The following is a 23,350-nucleotide window of genomic DNA, read 5'->3' as shown; positions in this document are numbered from 1 at the left end:
AATATAATGTTCAAGCTAAGACTTGGCGAATACAACGAATTGACATGAAACGCAATTTTAATTTGCTAGGGGGCCTAAAGAGGGCTATTCTCCAAAATGGCGAACACCCAACAGCAGCATGTGTCGTGCGGTCGTGATCTTCACTGCGTCCCCGACATCGCGGACTCAACCCAACTGGCTTCAGTCGCCGGGTACGTATTAATTTTCATGATTAGATGTAAATACACTTACTTTACAAGTACAAATCGTTGTTGAATGGCGACATAACATCCACACGAGACGGTGAGGGATGCAGCGTTACGTGAATTTGTGACGGCCAAGGCTGATGACTTCGGCTAGCAAGCTGTCGGAGCATGGATGTGAGTGAGGCCGTACATAAACACTATACAGGACCGCAGAGAGGATGTGTCAGGTGTCTGACGAAAAGAGCAGACTTAAATTTCGTCATAATATTAATAACGAATTCATTGTTATACCCTTTCAGCACGTGTTTTCTTTTTGAATAGCGGGGAAATTATTTTACTCGTGAGATAATTACGTTACATCCCAAGTTCTATGTAGGAAGTGCTACTGAAACAGCCGACGAAAAAGGATGGCTTCATCATTTCATGCGACGCGTTTTGAATAACAGATGCAGAAAATGCATCTTTTTTATTTCTTGTACTCATGTTTTGGGAATGTGTCGTTTCAGATCTGTTTTCTCATGTAGTTAATGTATTCATAGTGTCCTTAATTTCACTGCTGTTCGTAGTTTCTTAACTGTCCTTATTTTCATTCCACATTTTCTCCATCTCTTTTCATCTTTTCCCTTCATCTCTTTTTATATCATCCCTTCTCTCCTCTTCTCATCCCCAATCTCTATCCATCCCAGTCATCCCATCTCATCTCATCCCATCTCATTTCATCTCATCTCATCTGTGCTCTGCTCAGCTTTTCTCTTCAATTTGATTATGCCATCACCCGATTCAATAGATGTAGAAATGTGCACGTATAAACTCTCATAATAGTTCCATTCATATGGCATTATTTGAAAAGTAACCAACTTGGCAAGTGAAATAAGTTATTTTGTTGTAGTCGTGTTAAGAATAAATTCAGTTTAGTAAGATACATGATTATATGATAGTGGTATATCTTAACCAGAACACTCAAGAGCACTAGACCTAGTGTACATATTGGACAACATAGCTTATTTTAAAACTCAGATATAATGAAGGTGACTGTGACATAGGATAAGAGAGGCATGAATACAAGATCAAGTTAATGAAATCATTGTAGAAAGATTCATCAAGTGTTGAATTTCTATTACCGGGGTATGTAGACAGCTTTGTCTAGTGTTCTTCAGTTGTACTTGAAATTCAAACAAAATAATTTACGTCATGAAATATACCTAATGATACCTAATGCCTAGGATTTACACTGAATATATTTTTATTATAGCATAATTAATTTTCTGCAACAAAATTAAAGAAAAGAAGATGCATCATAATTCATTTGTCAGTTTATTTTTAAAATACTTGCATGAAGCTATCAATTTTCTGTCTTATAAATGACAGACTTAAAGCCCAAGTGTATTATAATGAATTGAATACTATAACCATGTATAATGATAATATACTTTAGTTAGCACAATAACATGTCAGCTTTAGCAGTAAAAATACACATAATCAAATTTGGCACCAGTTTTCCTAATTTTTTGTTTTGGAGTTCATCAGTTGTTGTTATATTGAGTGATTTTAGAGTTTGAGTTGGTTTTTGTGAAGGGATTGTGTTTAAAATGAAGGAGTAGAGATAACTATACTTTATTTCATCTTGAAGGCCATAAAACATTTAGATATACTCCTCGTAATACTTGCATGATATAGTGTGACAGGTAGGTACAAAGCATTTACTAAATATTGTATGAGTACATGAGTAAAATATTATCAAACTTGTAAAAGTAGATATATTGTGTGCTGCAAGGTTTGGGAAATGCAATAACAGAAAGTGGAAATTTGGTCAAATTTGCATAGCTTTTTCATTGTTATGCTCGTAATATAATTTGGTTTGGAATCTCGGGGAAAATAGCTGGAGAACCTTACCTAGATAGATTGTACTTACTTATGACCCTCAAAAGACAACTGAGAAATGTAACCACATAAACCTGTAAATGTAGGAATTTGACACAAGTCAGTGTGTGTGCGTAATTCGTCAGAATTGAAAGTGCGTAGTTAATTACAAAGTTGGCATATTGCCCTATTTCCTATCACATTTCATAACTGTTTAATAATTTAATTTATAGCTGAGTGTACACTTGATTTCATCAATCTAATAAGAACTAGATAATACCCATCACTTTCGTCTCCATCACTTTCCTAAGAATCAGGTAATACCCATCACTTGTGTCTTCATCAGTCATCTTTCAATGGACTAATATACTAGGCAGTGTGTTTACACAGGCTTTGAGTATCAGCTGAATATATTGAATTACTCAAAGAAAATTGAGTATTTGTCTTGAAAACTTAGTCCTAATAAGTAATCCTACATGCCATTTGGGATATTCAAATCTCAGGATTGAAAGGGCGTGCGTGTCAGTGGCTTACAATTTCATGAATTTCCTTGATTTGGATTTGTAGCAGTTTAATTACCCGTGAAGAAAATGAATTGATTTCTGTGTATGAAAACTGATCTGGTTATTTGAATACCTAAATATGAATATATTCATGCTTTTGAACATTTTATTAAAAAATTAACGTTGCTGGCAGTCATTTTGGTATTAGATTTTGAATATAAATGCTACGGTAAGTTAGTAAAAGTTACCTGTCTACCTAAGGCACTATATTTTAGTCTAATACTGTTTTCATCATTCCTCCAAAATTATGATTTGTATGCTGTAGCAAGAAAATTTACCAGATTATCCCTTATTCTGTTACTATGGTTATAGAAGTGAACACCACAATATAATAGGAGATAAGGCCATTTCTTAATTAAATTTGTTTCAATGTTTTCAATATTTCAAATATATTTAAGACCAGAGTAATTTGTACAGTAAAAAAATGACTTCCCATCAACAATTTTGGAGTTCATCTCTTGATATATCCACTCTATCTTTTACTGCTTTCATTCTTCAATTTATTTTAATTGGCATTTTAATTCTGACTTATTGTTGATGTACTATGAATGATTATATTTTGGCATGCAAAAATGTTAGAAAACAAGTTTGGACTAATTGGTTTGGTAGATTTTAAAATGACAGAATTTTGAAATGAAAATTGTTTCAATTGATGTGTATAGGGATCATTGTGTATGTAGTCATATCATGTGTGTAAGTTATTGTATTACAAATACAATATAATTTCACGTGCAATTTAAGTAAAGTTGCATACATCTAGGCAATTGTTTTTTCATTATCTCAGGTCTCTCTAAATCTAATGAGTGAAAAAGATTCCAGTATGACACCAATTTATTTTGGTACAAAAATTGTTTTAGCCATATGAATTAAAATTGGTCCCCGAATACAAACATGCATGTAGAATATTCTTTTATTCATTTATTAATGTAAAAATTCTGAATTGTCACTACTACTAATAGAGAACAGAATTCTGATTTGTCAATACTAAATAGAGAACAGAATTCTGGTTTGCCTGTACTAATACAAAACAGAATTCTGATTTGTCAATACTGATAGAGAACAGAATTCTGATTTGCCAATACTAATAGAGAACAGAATTCTGATTTGTCAATACTAATAGAGAACAGAATTCTGATTTGCCAATACTGATAGAGTTCAGAATTCTGATTTGTCAATACTAATAGAGAACAGAATTCTGATTTGCCAATACTAATAGAGAACAGAATTCTGATTTGCCAATACTAATAGAGAACAGAATTCTGATTTGTCAATACTAATAGAGAACAGAATTCTGATTTGTTAATACTGATAGACAACAGAATTCTGATTTGCCAATACTAATAGAGAACAGAATTCTGATTTGTCAATACTAATAGAAAACAGAATTCTGATTTGCCAATACCTAATAGAGAACAGAATTCTGATTTGCCAATACTAATAGAGAACAGAATTCTGATTTGCCAATACTAAAAGAGAACAGAATTCTGATTTGTTAATACTGATAGACAACAGAATTCTGATTTGTCAATACTTAATAGAGAACAGAATTCTGATTTGCCAATACTAATAGAGAACAGAATTCTGATTTGCCAATACTAATAGAGAACAGAATTCTGATTTGCCAATACTAATAGAGAACAGAATTCTGATTTGCCAATACTAATAAAGAACAGAATTCTGATTTGCCAATACTAATAGAGAACAGAATTCTGATTTGCCAATACTGATAGACAACAGAATTCTGATTTGTCAATACTAATAGAGAACAGAATTCTGATTTGCCAATACTGATAGACAACAGAATTCTGATTTGCCAATACTGATAGAGAACAGAATTCTGATTTGTCAATACTGATATAGAACAGAATTCTGATTTGTCAATACTGATATAGAACAGAATTCTGATTTGTCACTACTACTAATAGAGAACAGAATTCTGATTTGCCAATACTGATAGACAACAGAATTCTGATTTGCCAATACTGATAGAGAACAGAATTCTGATTTGTCAATACTGATATAGAACAGAATTCTGATTTGTCACTACTACTAATAGAGAACAGAATTCTGATTTGTCAATACTAATAGAGAACAGAATTCTGATTTGCCAATACTGATAGAGAACAGAATTCTGATTTGTCAATACTAATAGAGAACAGAATTTTGATTTGTCAATACTAATAGAGAACAGAATTCTGATTTGTCAATACTAATAGAGAACAGAATTCTGATTTGCCAATACTAATAGAGAACAGAATTCTGATTTGTCAATACTAATAGAGAACAGAATTCTGATTTGTCAATACTAATAGAGAACAGAATTCTGATTTGTCAATACTGATAGAGAACAGAATTCTGATTTGTCAATACTGATATAGAACAGAATTCTGATTTGTCACTACTACTAATAGAGAACAGAATTCTGATTTGTCAATACTAATAGAGAACAGAATTCTGATTTGTCAATACTTATAGAGAACAGAATTCTGATTTGTCAATACTGATAGAGAACAGAATTCTGATTTGTCAATACTAATAGAGAACAGAATTCTGATTTGTCAATACTAATAGAGAACAGAATTCTGATTTGTCAATACTGATAGAGAACAGAATTCTGATTTGCCAATACTAATAGAGAACAGAATTCTGATTTGCCAATACTAATAGAGAACAGAATTCTGATTTGTCAATACTAATAGAGAACAGAATTCTGATTTGTCAATACTGATAGAGAACAGAATTCTGATTTGTCAATACTGATAGAGAACAGAATTCTGATTTGCCAATACTTAATAGAGAACAGAATTCTGATTTGTCAATACTTACAGAGAACAGAATTCTGATTTGTCAATACTAATAGAGAACAGAATTCTGATTTGCCAATACTAATAGAGAACAGAATTCTGATTTGCCAATACTAATAGAGAACAGAATTCTGATTTGTCAATACTGATAGAGAACAGAATTCTGATTTGCCAATACTGATAGAGAACAGAATTCTGATTTGTCAATACTAATAGAGAACAGAATTCTGATTTGCCTATACTAATAGAAAACAGAATTCTGATTTGTCAATACTGATAGAGAACAGAATTCTGATTTGTCAATACTGATAGAGAAAAGCTGCAACTATTTTGACCACAAAGCTAGTCATTTGGGGACTCCTTATAATGGTAGTTGACTTGTAACTATTTTCTAGCTTCGTACCAAATTCTAAATATGGACTCTATTTATTTGTCATTTACACATATTTCAGTTTTGTAAAGTCAATTGATTTAACCCTAAAGACAGTTGACAGACTGTGAAAGCTTTTAGAATATTAAATAGAAGTAAAACTGCAACAAATAAGGAATAAAACACCTACATGTACATAAGAAAATGTCAAATTTCGTCTTCGTGCATGCTACATGATATGATGTGTAAGGTAGCAGTGGGTGTTCTTGTACGCATGTAATGACTACTTTTGTATGCCCAGCAGGAAATCTTGCTGACAAATGGCGTCATTTAGAACAGTGCTGTCTTCGACTTGCCTTAGCAGACAACTCTATGCATTTAAATAACCTTCTAAATGAGCTAGATATATTGGGAATGTGCAACAAATAACCCAGGTGAACATCATCCCTTCCATCAATTGAAGCCTGAAAAATGAGTATTGAAGCATTCTAATTGTTGTCTTTTTAATGTTATTCCTTAGGTTTGATTTTGTAGCAGTTCCTATAGTGCATCCACGTTTTAAGAGGGAATTTGTATCTGGAGCTGCCAAAGATAGACCTGGGGCATTTACAAGATCAGACTTGCTGCTGTCAAGTCATGGTACGTACTTGTCAGAGTTGATCACAACCAAGCTGTGCTCATTGTCTCTTTACGGGTAGGCTAGATTGACAGCACAACAAAATGAAAATATCTCCAAGGTATTGTTTCAATGAAAAAAAGGGAAATTGATCAGAGATCACTACAAGCAAGTACAGCAAAGAACAGAAAATATTAAATCTTCACTAGCTGTGTCTGAAATATGATTTTGATCAAACAACCAACATGATACCATGCATGAGCCATTTAGAACAAAAATAGATGGTCGTTCTATGTCACAACAACACGCGTCTATGTCAGTGTTCTGCTGTGTTCGCAATATGAGTCAAAACGTTCAAAATTAACATTACTTTCCCAAATTTTTCTATGATGTTACTGGCGCTGGTATAATTATGTTATTCTCCAATATTTTTCTTCATTCTGCCGAAAAATACTCATGACCTAAGAAAAGTTGTCATTACGAGTTGATGTATTCGCAGTGACAAAGGCCCCTTAGGTCACTTGTATTTTCCTTGGCTGAATGAAGAAAAATATTGGGGAATAACATTTAAATACATTTACTGAAAATTGTTATGATAATAAGAATAGTTTGACATTGTACATGTTTGTAAGAGGTTAATTTTATCGATACATGTATGTAGTAAATCAGGATTGTGTTGGGGGGATGAGTTTAGGGTGTGAACCTTTCTGTGGATTTATTGTACCATATTATGTATACAGCTGTTTATTCAATACAGTTCAAGGTGTTCGGTAATACAAGTGTAAATTATTATATTTGATTCAAAAAATGTTCCAGATTCAGCTAGTGCAACTTTAATTTGTTGGTGTTGCAGCTAGGTATGAAAATCAATGGAAATTTTTGTTTACCATCAAAATCAAAATTTACCTTTTGTATGAAAGATGAGCAAGAAAAAAATTATGTGAGTGTGATTCTGATTGTCTAGTTTACAAAATATTCCCAGCCAACCTGAAATTTCTGTCGTTAGTTTAAAAAAAATATCTTGCAAATGTCATGAAAATAATTTTTTTAATAGACTAACATAAATAGAGATATGATGACCCCAAAATGAAAATAAAATGAAAATTCTGTATCCGTACTACTTATTTTCTATAATGTCTGTTATCAGAACTTCACAATTTATTTTTCTTGGCCAAATAGTTCCAAATGTACATACAAATCACAGTGAAGTGAAAGATATTCCTTGTTCATCACTGACTAGACATTTTGTATACGCTCATTGCATACCATACTGAATCTAGGTAAAGAGAATTGGCTTCAGGTGATACAAAATTTTGTGCTTCAATTTGCTCAGTTAGTCAGTAAGATATGACATTCATTCGTGCCATGAATGAGAAGCCTGATAGGGCTGAACAACACAACAATGCATCTTACAGTCTAGCTCTCAGTGGGCCTCTATGAACTTGTTTACTTCATGGGTATGAACTGATTTTGTCGTATGAGGATACACTTTTTCTTCAGTGTTGAAGTTTAGGACTGTAAGACACTTCATGTCGGGCTTATAGCTGATAATGTGGCATGTAAGTCGTATCTTACAGACTAGTGTAAACATGTCAAAACACGTTGTTCAAACAGGGTCATGATTATTTGCATATTCTTGCCATAATTAAATTATACATCTATATTGTAATAGTGTATAAATTGTCTTATGTTTTTGTGGATTACTTACTTCAGTCTTATTTTGCGACCATATTGAATAAAAAAAAATTGATTTTCGTGTTTTCTGTTAAACCCCAATATTTGAATACTACAGTCTTGGATTACTATTATCTTGTCAGTGGAGCTATAGGGATTATATTTACTTATTCATGCATACCTTTTGAAGCTATGCCAGACAACTGGTTTTTTTTTACCCAAATATTAATCCTGAATATAGTAATCCAACATTCTTGTACTTTAAAATATCAGTTTTGTGATAGAAATTTTTTTCCTTCTTTTTTACGCTATTGCTCACATTTGCATTGTACATATACAAAAAAATGTGATCTGTGTATAATACTTTCAGTGTGCCATGATGTCGGCTTGTTTTGATAGCAATATAGATACTATGTGAATACTGGCATGTTTAACTTAATGTATTCTTAAGCTGGAAAAGATAACCCAGCTGTGTATCTTCAATATCCTTGACAAGTAACCCAAGGGATGCCATCTTGTGTATATTACCATGAAATGAATCAGTTGTAAGAGTCTTTACTTGACACTAACAGTAATCCTTCCTTTGCACAGCTTCGGCTACTTTTTCTCATTTCATGGGATTTTTTCACATCTTACATAAAAGGAATTGAAGTAGAGTGGAGTCTTTTTACTTTCAAAAGATTTTTTATCAAGAAAACCTGAGCAAAGTCTTGAAAGGGGTGACAAGCCTCTGCTGTGATTTGGTCATATATGATTGCATATAGCTTTCTAAATAGCTAGAGCTGCCAGGGGCCATTGCTAATAAAATTGGAAGAAGAGTGGAAAATGTATTCAAATGTGACAAGCTCAAGGGAAAACTACTTCAAACTAGCTATACAATAGCAAAGTACAACACAACACTTCCTTGTTTTTAAATGTTTTTAAAGCATCTTGCAAAATCCTCTTGGCCGTCTTCCATTTTATTTTGCAATTTGTGCAACAAAGAAGAGAGCTGTAATATGGTTTTTTGCGACTGTAATCTTCTCAATAACAGTGCTTTTATTTTATTCTGAGCACAGCGTTATTTCAAATCAATATCAGTTCTTTATCCTAACAGCTGATTATGACATCTATGGATTTCAGTCGTTTTATTCTCAGGAGTAGTATTATTTACTTTGAAAGACTCTATTCAGAAGGACATTCATGACAGCCTGCATTGAAATATATATCCTAGTCCCTTGAGGCCTAGGAAACCAAACAGGGAATGGGTAATGTGGAAAGAGATCTGCTATCTGTATTTTAGTGAAAATGTCAAGATTTCATCTACACACATATATATATATGGAGATTATGTAAATGTAGTTGTGATGCCAAGTTTTTATGAAAATAGGAATGATAGTATGAGATGAAGTCTTCTTTTCAAGGAAGATATTTTAAAGGAATATTACAGGTAGCTAGAATGCATCAGGTGATGGGGTCGATGTGAAATCGTGATGTTACAAGCCAAGTTTTAATTAGGATAAATACAATATGTTCAGAAATGCTAAATGAACCAGATATAAACTGAATGCTACACATGCTGCCAAGGAAAGGAAGTATTTTGTTCTGTGTGTCTAGATGCATTGTCTGTTTAGGGAATAGCTGGGCTTGATGCATGAAGGAATGCATACAGCGCCCTCTATTGATAGAACCTTGAACTATCATAATTCTGTTTTTCCCGACTTGCAGTTTTTTGTGTACTAACACTTTCTCCCTGGTAGAATTAAAGAGGATTTTTAGAGAACATTTTAAATGAAAAAAAAATGTCACTAATATCCATCTAATGTGTGGACTAGCATCATTAATCTTTACAGAATAGTGAATTTGCAACTATTGTCTAATTATAAAATATTGTATTGATTATTCAAATTTATCAGTAACTTTCAAATAAGGTACTAAATTGTTTTGGTCTATCTAATGTATATTACTGTTACAGCAATTTTAACAACTATATGCAAATATTGAACACATGTATTGGGAAATATTCTCATCTTTGTTTTGTTGGACAATTTAAGCAATTATTTCTAATGTTGAAGGGATCAATCAAAATAACTGGACATGTGGTTTGATATTATTAGTATGTCCACTAAATTATAGAAATTTTCAGGAACCATTGACAATACAGCATCTTGGTATTAAATTAATTAATAGTGATTCATTATGCAAATGAGGGTATTACTATTGATGTACAGCAGCCACAGTGTTAGTATGCAATCTGCAAAGAGAGGTGTACTGTAGATTCATCAAACAATGAATGCCTCCTTAACCATATATCATTTTGTATAAATAAATGTTATTGACAATGTCTTCAGCATGTTATAAGAGATAATATTGAAATAATCATCAATTCCATGTTTGTATTTGAAAGGAGACTTATTTTATTAATTTATCGTACAAGTAAGATAAAAAAAATTGTTGTGTATTTTTCATTCACTAATAGATTGGAGCTCGCTTGTTGTTGGTAAAGTATCACCATGGTTACAGCTGGATGCAGAAGATGAGACAATCAGAAAGAATTCAGAGCTTGCTCTGAAACAAGAATTAGCATATGCAGGACATCTTAGTATGCCTGCAGTTCTGGTCAACCTAACCAGTGGAAATTGTGTCAATTTTGGTAGAGTTCTGCTTAGTCATATGCTTGGAGGTTATAATCAACAGGTTTGTGTCATTTTATTCCAAATTTCAAAAAAAATTTGCAGTTTTGCTTGATTTATGGTACAAGTTTGTGTAATTTGGAATGTATTTACTCAGTTATTTATTATTTTTACCCCAAATCAGCAAAATAAACAATGTTCAGCTCAAGATTTGAATATTCATCTGTGTCAACTGTATGTATTAAAGCTAGACATTCTGTGATTAAATTAGGGGTAGTCAACTCAGTATTGTAATGTGACAGAAAACCATTAAAATGCTAACATCTCTGTCACTTCAGGCTAAAGTTTATAATGTTTTTGGTTTAGTCCAATTTGGAACTCATGCAAAATGAAAAAAAAAAGACTGTAGTACTAGGGTTATTAATGTCAGAGTCTAGGATGAGATTTATGCAGTGGTTCTTAATAATAGTTTTATCCTTTGCAAAATTGTCTTTATTTTGAAACTTTGGCAGGTTGGCCAAATATTCCATCCAGGTCTGTAAGTCTCTGAAGGACTGTAATTCTATCAAAATACAGCTTTCATGATTGACAAGAAATATTGAACTAAGCCACGGAAATAAGTGAAAGTATCATATTGAGATATACCAACAGCTACAGGAAATAAAGCATATCTGACTTCAGATATAACTGTCAAGTTGAAACACAATGGAAGCTTATCAGCTTATTTATAGGTGTCATGCCAGTTTAATGCAAAGTGACAAATGTCAAAGGGTTAACAACATGCCAGGATGTACTACTATAGTACACATTACATCTGCAGTAACAGTAAATTGTAGGCACTTGTGCAAGCATACGTGGAATGACTTAAAAAGCTGTTAGCCTTACATTTGTTTTCAGATGGTGACTTATGTATGTATGTCATTTATTACAGTTATGTTCTTCAGATGTTGAAAAGCATGTAATTTACTGGTAGCACACATTTACATTAGAAATGAAGTTGCCTTGCATTTGGTGTTTCTGTGATGAGACAGGATATTTTTCACACAGAGGTGACTCCAAATGCAAAATAAAGAATTTATAGAAGTGCCTCCTGCCCAGTGGCTGGTTACTATGCTGATTATCTGTAGTAAAGTAAACAATTGAAGACATTAAAATCATCAAGTCTACATGTAATGTTTACAACAGAAGTCAGTTTCTACTGCACCTTGAAATGAAAGAATAACAGTGCCTATCACTTTTCAATGTTATTGGGTAAAGACTCCTGCTGTGTGTGTTTTGTCTCTGTTACTGATAGTCTAGAGTTGAATTGCGTCTATTTTTGTGTTGAAAACATCATGTCCCATGAGTGAAACACTAAGACAACTTCATTTCTCCTGTAAACCGATAGCAATGCTTTGCTAGGTTTTAGAGCAGCTTAACAGTCCCCAGTTACTCAAATATCTTATTGTCTAATTGTAAAGTTGAATGTAATCTTGAATACCCAGACAGACTACCGGGAGCTTTATTCCTTTCCTGCCACCTCAGCAGTCAGGGGAAATGCCTCATAATCAGTTAAGACTATAAGACTGTTACTGAACTCATTGGATTAAAATGCTTCCTAGTTTTTTCTTCACCTTTTATATAATTTTTTGTACGACTTACAACCCATGACACCAAAGTAAAGCTGTACAACAATCGTTTATAGCATCCATATCAAGTGCAAAAGTATATGCTTTAATTTGCAAATTGACCACATTAGAAAGGCCACATGCTAGGCTTGTAAATGAACCAATTGAAACAGTATACTTTTTACACTTAGTATGAATGCTATAAACAAGTGTAGCACATAGAGAAAGTGCTTTACTTCAGTGTTACCCATTGTAATATGAATGCTATAAACAAGTGTAGCACATAGAGAAAGTGCTTTACTTCAGTGTTACCCATTGTAATATGAATGCTATAATCAAGTGTAGCACATAGAGAAAGTGCTTTACTTCAGTGTTACCCATTGTATAATTCTTGACCATTTTTTCCTATTTTTGTAGCTGTGGGTACATGTACCAATGGTGTCACCGTGTGAAACAAGAGATAGACTGGTAGATGATAAAAGTGATTCTAACAGCACAGACAGTAAGAATGGCAAAGACAATAATGATACATGGGAGTGGTGGAACTCATTACGTACTGTCTGTGATAGTCACAAGAAATTATCCCTAGGTAAGCAGGGTTTTCTGGTGATATATGGGATTGTAAATTTTGTCCATGTCCAAGTAAATGCCACTTGCCTAAATTAATCTTCAATATGTTTATGGTGGCTGATTAAGGAAGAAGGCACAGTTAATAGCACACAGTAAATGTGTCATAACCACTGCAAAACCTCAATGCCAAGGTAATAGAAGTTTCCCCTACTTTTACACCCTTGACATAACTGATAATACCATACAGAAGCCAAGTTGAACACGTTTGAACAAAAAACATGGATTTATACTGCAATTATTCTACATCACGACAACACACATCTATGTAATTCATTCTGCAGTACTTGAAATGAGAGCCAAAACATTCAAAGTTGCAATCTATTTCTCTTTGTGATTTGTCATAGATTCTCTTCGTGATTTGTCATAGATTCTCTTCGTGATTTGTCATAGATTCTCTTCATGATTTGTCATAGATTCTCTTCGTGATTTGTCATAGATTCTCTTCGTGATTTGTCATAGATTCTCGTTGTGATTTGTCATAGATTCTCGTTGTGATTTGTCATAGATTCTCTTTGTGATTTGTCTTAGATTCTCTTCGTGATTTGTCATAGATTCTCGTCATGATTTGTCATAGATTCTCTTTGTGATTTGTCATAGATTCTCTTCGTGATTTGTCATAGATTCTCGTCGTGATTTGTCATAGATTCTTGTCGTGATTTGTCATAGATTCTCGTCATGATTTGTCATAGATTCTCTTCGTGATTTGTCATAGATTCTCATCGTGATTTGTCATAGATTCTCGTCGTGATTTGTCATAGATTCTTGTCGTGATTTGTCATAAATTCTCGTCATGATTTGTCATAGATTCTCTTCGTGATTTGTCATAGATTCTCTTCGTGATTTGTCATAGATTCTCTTCGTGATTTGTCATAGATTCTCTTCGTGATTTGTCATAGATTCTCTTCGTGATTTGTTATAGATTCTCTTCGTGCTTTGTCATAAATTCTCGTCGTGATTTGTCATAGATTGTGCTTATGTGCAGGTACAATTTTATTATTCCCCGCTGTTATTCTTCATTCAGCTAGAAAATATACTTGTGACCTTAGGGTTTTGACAAGGCTCCTTAGGTCACTCATTTGTCCTTTGCTTAATGAATAAAACAGGTTTGGGAATTATCCAATTATAAATACCCTTGTTACATCAATATCTGTTGATATCATTTGACTATATACCTCAATTCACAATACCAATTATGTATTCATATTTCCTTCCAGCTTTGGAGGTTTCCATTGATCTGCCATCCAAGGAAGTGATTGATAGATGGCTGGGTGAACCCATTAAATGTGCTATTTTACCAACTACTGTGTTTCTAACCAATAAGAAAGGTTATCCAGTTCTGTCAAAAGCACATCAACAGCTTGTCATCAGATTACATAAAGTAAGTAACAACTATTGCCATGGAGACCAATTTCTCTGAAAGTTCTTAAAATCTCTCCAAACTTTGGCAAATTAAAAGCTTGCTTCTGGAAAATTGGGTTCATTAATCATTCAATTGTTGTTTGCTTCATACAATCAATTGTTGATTGCTTCATACATTCAATTGTTGTTTGCTTCATACATTCAATTGTTGTTTGCTTCATATATTCAATTGTTGTTTGCTTCATACAGTTAGATGTCCAAATGATGATTACAGGGACCAATAGGCATCCTGATAAAGGTATCAGGGCATATGTGCAATACATGGACCATTTATACCAGTCACAACCACCAATGTCTGGTTTGGAATCATTTGCTAAAGGCTATGAAGATTACCTACAATGTCCACTCCAGGTATGTCCTACAACTATCATGTAATCGTATCCTTAAAACTGACGCTGGATGATTTGTCACTTTCTGAGTAAAATGTACTTGTGACTTCCCGAATAAAATGTACTTGTTGACTTCAATATAGAATTATTGAAATATGAATTGTGTTTTAATCCAAATTCTGATTTATATTATTATATCCCATGTATTTTTATTGATAATTTTCAGCCTGTTTTCAGCCCATAAGCATCAAAATAACCTTTGATTTTCTATTTGTTTTCAGCCATTAGCCGACAATCTAGAATCACAGACGTATGAAATCTTTGAGAAAGACCCAGTAAAGTACACACAGTATGAGAAAGCCATCTACTATGCATTATTAGATAGAGTGCCTACAGAGGAAAAGGCTGAAACTACATTGTAAGTTACACTTTATTCATTCCACAGACCACAGTGTCAATCTTTACTCGTGACAAGCATTGATGCATAGTTTTATGTGTTTTGTGTTCAGACTAAGACAATGTCAGAGAAGATGTCCAAAAAATGATACTATTAAATATTAAACAATGTTGTGTTTTACAAGGGGGATTAGGGTGGGGGTGGGGGTGGTGGATGGGACTAATATATTCATCAGTTTTTTCTGTCAGTACACCTCAGTTTTATAAAATGGTGCAGTATGTATTCTATTGCATAATGCTTACCGATAGGGTTGGTTGTTTCCATTTTAGGTTCTGCTAAAATGTGATTACAGTGACTGTAATGATGTATACCCAAAGGAAGCACTGAAAATAGAGACAGTTCCAAATATGTGTACATAACTATAACTATGCATAATATTCAGCAACCAAACACATAATGTGTTCTATTTCTATTTTGACTACATTTTAACTTGGTTTCTATCATTGCAGGATACTGATGGTACTTGGGGCTGGTAGAGGACCACTGGTGAGGGCATCACTCCAGGCAGCTAAAAAGGCAGACAGACAGATCAAAATATATGCAGTTGAGAAAAATCCAAATGCAGTTGTCACGTAAGTACAAACCAAAGGATATGTGTTATGAGGTTAGGGGTCAATTACCATGTGTTATGAGGTTAGGGGTCAATTACCATGTGTTATGAGGTTAGGGGTCAATTGTCACGTAAGTACAAACCAAAGGATATGTGTTATGAGGTTAGGGGTCAATTACCATGTGTTATGAGGTTAGGGGTCAATTTCCATGTGTTATGAGGTTAGGGGTCAATTACCATGTGTTATGAGATTAGGGGTCAATTACCATGTGTTATGAGGTTAGGGGTCAATTACCATAAAGTGTACTCCTTCAGTGTGCAATAAGTGCAGTATGTCATATATTTAAGCAATAAACTACCCATGGGGATGGCGTACCCTGAAGCTTTGACCAATTGATGATGACATATGCATAAACATTAGGAAGTGTGTATATGGCGACAATTGGTCAAAACTAAGAGGTATTAATACCGTACCTCTGTCCTGGAGGGGTTATATGTATTATATTATACTGGTATATTGAATTTTGTAATGAAACTGTTAAAGAAAATGGGAAAATATACTAGTTTGGTATAAATCACCCTGAGAATCTGAGTCTCTTTTGAATTTGTTGTTATTGTGAGTCCTTCCAATACAGACAATCTTACCATAGGAAGTCAAGGACAGCATCACTAAATGTATATTTAAATGATGAATCATTTGCTACAGTGCAGAGAATGTATGAAGTTTTGATTATTTTGAGCCTTGGTAAGCTCATTTGTGAAAGGTGTGAGGTTAGACTTGTTTTGTAGCACATTTGTGTACATGATCTGCCTCATGGTGTCTACATTTTGTGAGGTCAGGAAAGATGTGATAGACCTATGCTGAGCTGTCCTTTTGAGTAAACTTTCACAATTCTTGGGCTTTGGATGTCTCATTAATTTCCCTCAGATAGTGAAGATATCGGCATTTGGAATTGAAACTTTGGGTTGTGTAGGGTACTGATAGTATCTGATATGGCAGCCATGATGGATGCAGATGATATTGATCAACTGTCAAATACTCTCATTAAGGGCCACTTGGAGGCATGCCAACTATACTATATCCTCATTCAGGGCCACTTGGTGGCATGCCAACTGTGCCATATCACTATTTTAGCATAGTTATTTTGATGTCTTGACCAATCAGATATCTAGATTTGCACCATCAATATGTAAGGTATCATGTGAATGGTTGGATTGTGCTGATGAAATGCTGATTGTGATGTTTAATAATCATGCATGATGCAATGCATGTCTGCATTCATTAAATATAGATCTAAACATCCAGACTTGAGACTAGGCCAACAATTCACAGATTGCTACCTATAGGCAATATTACCATTACAAGGATACTTGTTAGTCCGTTGACACATGTATTATTGCCTGCAGGCATGACATGCAATACGAGCATCACCATTGACAACTAATCAGTATGACAAGTTCTGCAATGTACAAACAAAATGGTGCCTCAGAACACTTAACAGTTTGATGAGATGGAAAGACTATTTTAGTATAATGAAACAGCATATGTGAAATTGTACATCCATAAGCAATTTGTGTAATATCAAGATTGAACAGCATCTCATCAGACAGAGTTCCTTGTAGTCATGACAATTCAAATAGAAACAAAGATTATGTATAACATGCTTTGAGCACAGTGTAGGAAGGCACTGTGTAAAAAGTAACATTGTTATTATTATAATTATTATAAAAACTGCACCAAAAAACTAAAATAAGAAATGTTTATTCAGTTGAATATTCGTGTTAAAATAAAGTTGATCCAAAATAAAGGACGGTTGTAAGTAAAAAAATATTATTTGAAGGTAACTTGAGTTAATCTAAAGCTTTCGTAATCACAGTTTGGCATCATTTGAAATTTGGATTCAAGCAGTGTGAATCTCAGCTGTATCTCTTGAACTTGTTTCTCACATCTTGCTCCAGGCAAAAGACATCAACCTCTGACAATGATGATGAGATGACAGCATATATTTGTGATTCATGTTTTTAAGAAAGTGTTTTCTCTGTGAATATTTGCTTTCATCTCTATAATCTGTTTGTAATCTGTTCAACTATTTGTCATTTCTAACAGATTACAAGCTTTGCAGGATGAGATGTGGGGAGATCAAGTGAGTGTTATATCAACTGATATGAGATTGTGGGAAGCACCAGAGAAAGCTGATATCATTGTTAGTGAATTACTCGGTTCTTTTGGTGACAACGAACTTTCTCCCGAATGTCTGGATGGAGCTCAGATGTTTCTAAAAGGTATGGACCTAGCATCATTTTGTAACTTTCTGTTATTTCTCCCTATTTTGTAGAAAGTTTGAATTAAAAAGCAGCAACTCTTAGTGTACTTTTCATTAGAACTGGATAAGGAAACTTGGTGTTCATAATTGTTTCCGTTCCAAAACTTTCTCATAAAATATATTGCAGGATACCTGATAAATCAAACCATTTCAGTGGCCAACTTCTTCAAAATGTCCTCTTTTACATAACTTTCATGTGGTACACTTCAGTCTGGTCAAAAGTGGTTAGCATTTGAGGGTTTTAGGAAAGAACACATTGAAGGATGCATCAGTCTAAATTGACAGTATAGACAATGTAGGCTAAAAAACAAGTCACCAAGACTGTCTATTGTGTTGACCCAGAATTAATGCAGCTTCTGATACATGCTGTGTTAGTGCAATTGCTGAATAAAACCTTCAGATTTTTTGCACTTTTGATTCTAAATTTGTGTGTCAGACACTCAAATGCAAAGTGTTTATGACAAAGATGTGAAAAAATGTAATGTATCAAGTTTGTGATATTAGAATAAGTGTACATTTCTGGTGTTTATTCAGTCAAGCCCATTGTCATTTTCCTCTTCTGTAATTTGTGACATAAATGTAATTTTATCCAACAGACGATGGTATAAGTATACCCAAAGAATACACCTCATACTTATCTCCTGTATCTTCTCACAAATTATACAATGAAGTCAGACTATGTAAGGACAAAGATAAAATACCAGATGTAAGTAAAAAGAGTCCAGAAACATGGTATCACTGTTATCAAGTTTTTGGTGTTATTTCATGTTGCCATGACGTTTTTCAAGATGGTAGACTATAATTTCAATCACTCCAAATATTGGTCATGATATTATAAAACAGATACATATTTATAAATTTACAATTCATGAATATTTCTTGTAACATACATTTTAATTTCCTAATAAAGAGCCTGTTGTGAAAAAAAATGTGTAAAAATTCTTGACCAGTATTATGAATTGTTGACTGAATCTGTTTCTCCAACACTTGAGTAGAGTAGATACAAGACTGTAATAGTGCTAGAGAACAGGACCAGCTTGATGTAATGCTTGTTTTCTGGCTCTATGAAATTATCAATTGAAAGATGTAGTCCAGTGGCCTTCCACTGGTCCAGGCTGTATCACTGAAGTGTAACTGTATTGGAGGTCTCTTACACTTTAGTCATGTGTGGATTAGAGTGCAAGATTCATTGTTTGGGGGCGCTCTTCAAAATTGCTCATTCACAAGGGATTTTGAATAGCACTACTATTTTGTGGATTTGAATTGACTTCTCATGCAAGTGATCAAAAGATGATAAAAGTGTTGCATATTTTCTTCAGCATTTCTGTCTACAGGACTCAGATACTAAAAACAGTTTCATATCATTGACAGGCACACTTTGAAACACCGTACGTCGTTCGTCTTCATAATGTCAACACGTTTGCTGAAGCTGTACCTATGTTTACATTCGTCCACCCTAACCGAACAACAAAAGACAACTCTCGAGTGAAAACAGTGACTTTTGATGTGGAAATAGACTCAGTATTACATGGTTTTGCAGGGTACTTTGATACTATACTGTATGGAGATATCACACTAAGTAAGTTATGAATTGTTACTCTACTACTGGTCTATGGAGATATAACATTAGCAGTTAGCAGCTGCTACTCTTCTCTTCTGGTCGATGGAAAGTGAACTTTTTTTGGGCTCAGAACAAATGCTAGCAATTCATGAAATCTAGTCGCAGAAGAACAATTTTAGATATCATTTCTTCTATCTTTCTACTTTCCATATGTAATCCTAGATTATGTGAACAAAAGCCAAAAGAAACAGATATTAATTACCCTCCTTTTATGGGCCAAATTACCGTGAATTGGGGGGGGGGGGGGGGGGGGTTGAAGAAAGTCAATTTATTCCACATGAATGAGAGGTTTTTGGAAAAATATAAGGACTTCCTTTTTAACCTCATATTGCATTAGAAAATAGAATAAAGAATAGAATTTCTTTTTCCCTGACTAATATTTCATGATTTTATACTTCTTACTCTCTAGGTATTGTTCCAAAGAGTCATTCTGAAGGCATGTTCAGCTGGTTTCCTATCTTCTTTCCTATCAAGGTAACAAATCTTTGCTCATTTTACGTTTCTGTTGTTGATATTTTAGACTTTATTGAAGCAAAAAATGAGAAGAGAGACATGATTATTATTCAAGCATCACTGAGATCTTTGTTTCTGAACAAAATATCTCTCTAAAAATGATTGAAATATGATAAGAATATGTAGACTCGAGAAGTGATTGTGCAACAAATTTAGGGAGTTAGGGTTAGAGGTCAGTGTAACATTGAAACCAGTTTGACATTCAACTGACATTTCTTATTACAAACCAAAATTTGGTGTTCCCTTATCCCTTACTATATGTGGTGAACTAAGTATGTCCTCTACGCCACTTTGAATTAGCACTGATGCAGAGCCATTTCGTATGACATACCAAAATGTGGTATTTCCCTGTCCCTTACTATGTGGTTACTCAAAAGGAAGCTAAATTTTTATCATCTTGACCCACAACAACAACAACAACAACAACAACAACAACAACAACAACAACAACAACATCAACTGTCTTTCATTACAGGACAAATTGGATAGGTTAGACCTATTGTGAAAGAACCATGTTATATTTGCCATCATATGTGTTGACTAGTCCATACTTACCCAAGTATTGTTTCAATTCCAATGACAGCTTAGTCAAAATGGAAATTTGGGAGTTTTCTATCCTGCAATATATAGTATCTTACAAATGCATGTCTACAAGTTTGTATTTGACAGCAATCTTGTCATTTTGTATCCATAGGAACCAATCTATCTTCGCAAGAGCGACAAAGTGACTGTAACTTTCTGGCGTAACATTACAGCAAAGAATATATGGTACGAATGGTGTGTAACGGAACCCATCATTAAACCAATACACAACCCAAATGGAAGGTCATATACCATAGGATTATAGTTTAGTAAGTTAGGGAGGACAAACCATACATGGAAGAAGGCATACCATATTTGGTGTAAATATCTCAGGTGGTTCTATTTCTGCATAATTAGAAAGAAAGGAGATCCTTATATGGAGATGAAGATTTTGAAAGTAGCATTATTATTGCTCAAAGTACAGATTGGTATATCTACATTACAAATTTGCGGAATTGAAAAAAATGTGAACGGTAGAACATGAATGAAGTGTGCTTTCTTCAAAGCCAGTTATGTCGTACAGGTGAAATTGATAAATAAATTTCTTTTTTATTGCTTTGTAACTGCTTTATTTTTTATACAGCCCTCCACTGTTCAGGGATAGTTTTTACAATTCATTCATTAGTTCTTCTTTTTCATTTTAAGATAAGTTTGCATCCAATTTTGTATAGTATCACATAAATGTGCTATCCTTTGGTAGGATCAAACTTTACAAATATTCCTTGTTTCTCTGTACTGTGTTAGTATTCTGTCAAGTGTATAAAAACCACAATCACTGACTGTAATATTTCATATAGTTAAATCAAAGACCAAAGTAGTACCAATATTATTCTAGTATGTAGTAAAGTTATAAATGTGAAATTCCTTGAATTAGAGTCATGGACATTGATGTGGGGTCTGTGTGTACTCTCTACTCTCATTGATGTTAAGTACTAGACATGTAAGTAAAACTACAAATTAAAAGCGTATACTCTATCCTTTTGGTATGATGGAACAATGTCCTGGGGGTGGAGGGGGGGGATATATTCGCATCATTGCAGCCCAAAAAATGCTTTATTTGTATGATTGAAGAAATAGGATCTTGTTCACAGTACCATCATATATAAGGAAGAAATGTCTATTGATAGGAAAACTAAATATGTCCTATGTAATCTATGATGTGTTATTTCTATAGTGAATTCATGTTAAGTCCAAGTTACATTGGTAACACATTTAGCAAATACATCTTGAGATACACCTTGGAAGGCTGTTGTTCCATCTGCCAAGTCTGTAAGCCCATAATCGGCCAGAGTTTGCATGTAGGCAAATGGGTTGCAGAAAGTCTAAGATATTGTATTTTCTGTGACACACCAGCAATATTGCTATTCACCCCATGTGCTGCCAGTTCAAATGTCTTGTTATACCAATAAGTCCATTACTATCAAATTGTACAGTTTAGTACAAGAATCTGATGGCCCTAGTAATATCTGTCTATCTGCACATGGACAACAACAGACTTACCTGGCTGCACACTTTGGCAATTTGTTGCTTGTCTTAAGCACTGACAGCATCAGTAACCTATCATGTTGCCAGGTTCATTGCTCATGTTTTGACGATGTAACATGGTTTTTTTGGGACACCTGTGATGTATCATTACTGATTCATTTCAAGCAGTGTTCAACATATTGTTAGTAAACTTGATTTGTCAATACCCGCTATTCTTTATGGGTTTTGCGGACTCAAGTTGTAGAGCAGAAGGGCACAACTTAAAGAGTGCCATAAGCCATTCTACAAAGGTCCACAAAACCCATAAATGAGCCAAAGTTTTGATCATATCCCTATGGAGACTGTGGTACTGGAACATGATATAAATCCTGTAACCATATACGCTGATTGTCAAACATAATTTTATGTGCAAGATAATGAAAAAAAATCAAAGCCAAATCACTGAATGAACAGATAATGATGAGTGTGCCACTTGCCATATTTGGGCAAAGTGTGCCGGGTGGTGATTGGTTCAATGCGAGTGTGCCACTTGCCATATTTGGGCAAAGTGTGCCGGGTGGTGATTGGTTCAATGTGTGTGGTCTGCTTTGAATTACATAAGAAGTGATACAGGGTATATGACAAAGTGTACCGTTGCCCATTTCATATTAAAAGATATTCAAAAGTATAATTTATAGTCATAATGTGTTCATTAATTATCAAACACTGCTCAAGTGATTTGCTGTAGTCACATCGGTGCTATACTTATTTTGAAATATCATTGATTTCTTGAAAAATAATTATTATAAAATATTCTATATTTTGAGTTGCATGTTTTTGTTATAACATTATATTCTATGTTTTAAAGTGAAACGTGGACCAATATTGTTAGCAATGTAAGTTATAGAGTATTGGATTTTCAAATGATTTAGTTTTCACCAAAATTGAAACATGGCTATTTTTCTTGTGTCTGACTTTAATAGAAAGTATTTTATTTTCACCTAAAATAGACAAATAGGAAAGGAAATGTGCTGTCTTTTCTTGTCATTTTATCGATCTTAGGGAAAAGAAAGAAAACAAAATCAATTCCAAACAAAAGTATAAAACTATATGTATGAATTTTTCAGTAAGTAGAATTATGTAAAAAAAACTTTTCACACAACAGCAACC

General features: G+C 33.8%; 1 protein-coding gene across 1 annotated transcript; it reads left to right on the top strand.

Annotated features, from left to right (window-relative positions):
- Positions 1 to 96: 96 nt before the first annotated feature.
- Positions 97 to 23,071, top strand: LOC144437154 (protein arginine N-methyltransferase 5-like). Its single transcript, XM_078126019.1, has 13 exons — positions 97 to 191; positions 6,303 to 6,421; positions 10,531 to 10,748; positions 12,709 to 12,880; positions 14,136 to 14,299; positions 14,530 to 14,691; positions 14,951 to 15,087; positions 15,576 to 15,698; positions 17,784 to 17,959; positions 18,597 to 18,706; positions 19,372 to 19,579; positions 20,031 to 20,095; positions 20,829 to 23,071. Exons 1-13 carry the CDS (start codon positions 97 to 99, stop codon positions 20,979 to 20,981), a joined length of 1,902 nt encoding a protein of 633 aa, XP_077982145.1. The 3' UTR covers positions 20,982 to 23,071.
- Positions 23,072 to 23,350: the final 279 nt, after the last annotated feature.

This window comes from Glandiceps talaboti, chromosome 7 (assembly GCF_964340395.1).
Source record: "Glandiceps talaboti chromosome 7, keGlaTala1.1, whole genome shotgun sequence".
Lineage (NCBI taxonomy): Eukaryota > Metazoa > Hemichordata > Enteropneusta > Spengelidae > Glandiceps > Glandiceps talaboti.
This window is presented reverse-complemented; position numbering and strand designations above follow the sequence as displayed.

What these genes read in the sequence shown, in the direction of transcription:
- LOC144437154 (XM_078126019.1), top strand. Translation starts at nt 97, where the DNA reads ATGGCGAACACCCAACAGCAGCATGTGTCGTGCGGTCGTGATCTTCAC. An exon ending in TTGGAGGTTATAATCAACAG is followed by an intron (nt 10,749 to 12,708) that starts GTTTGTGTCATT and finishes CTATTTTTGTAG; the next exon opens with CTGTGGGTACATGTACCAAT. An exon ending in TTGTCATCAGATTACATAAA is followed by an intron (nt 14,300 to 14,529) that starts GTAAGTAACAAC and finishes TGCTTCATACAG; the next exon opens with TTAGATGTCCAAATGATGAT.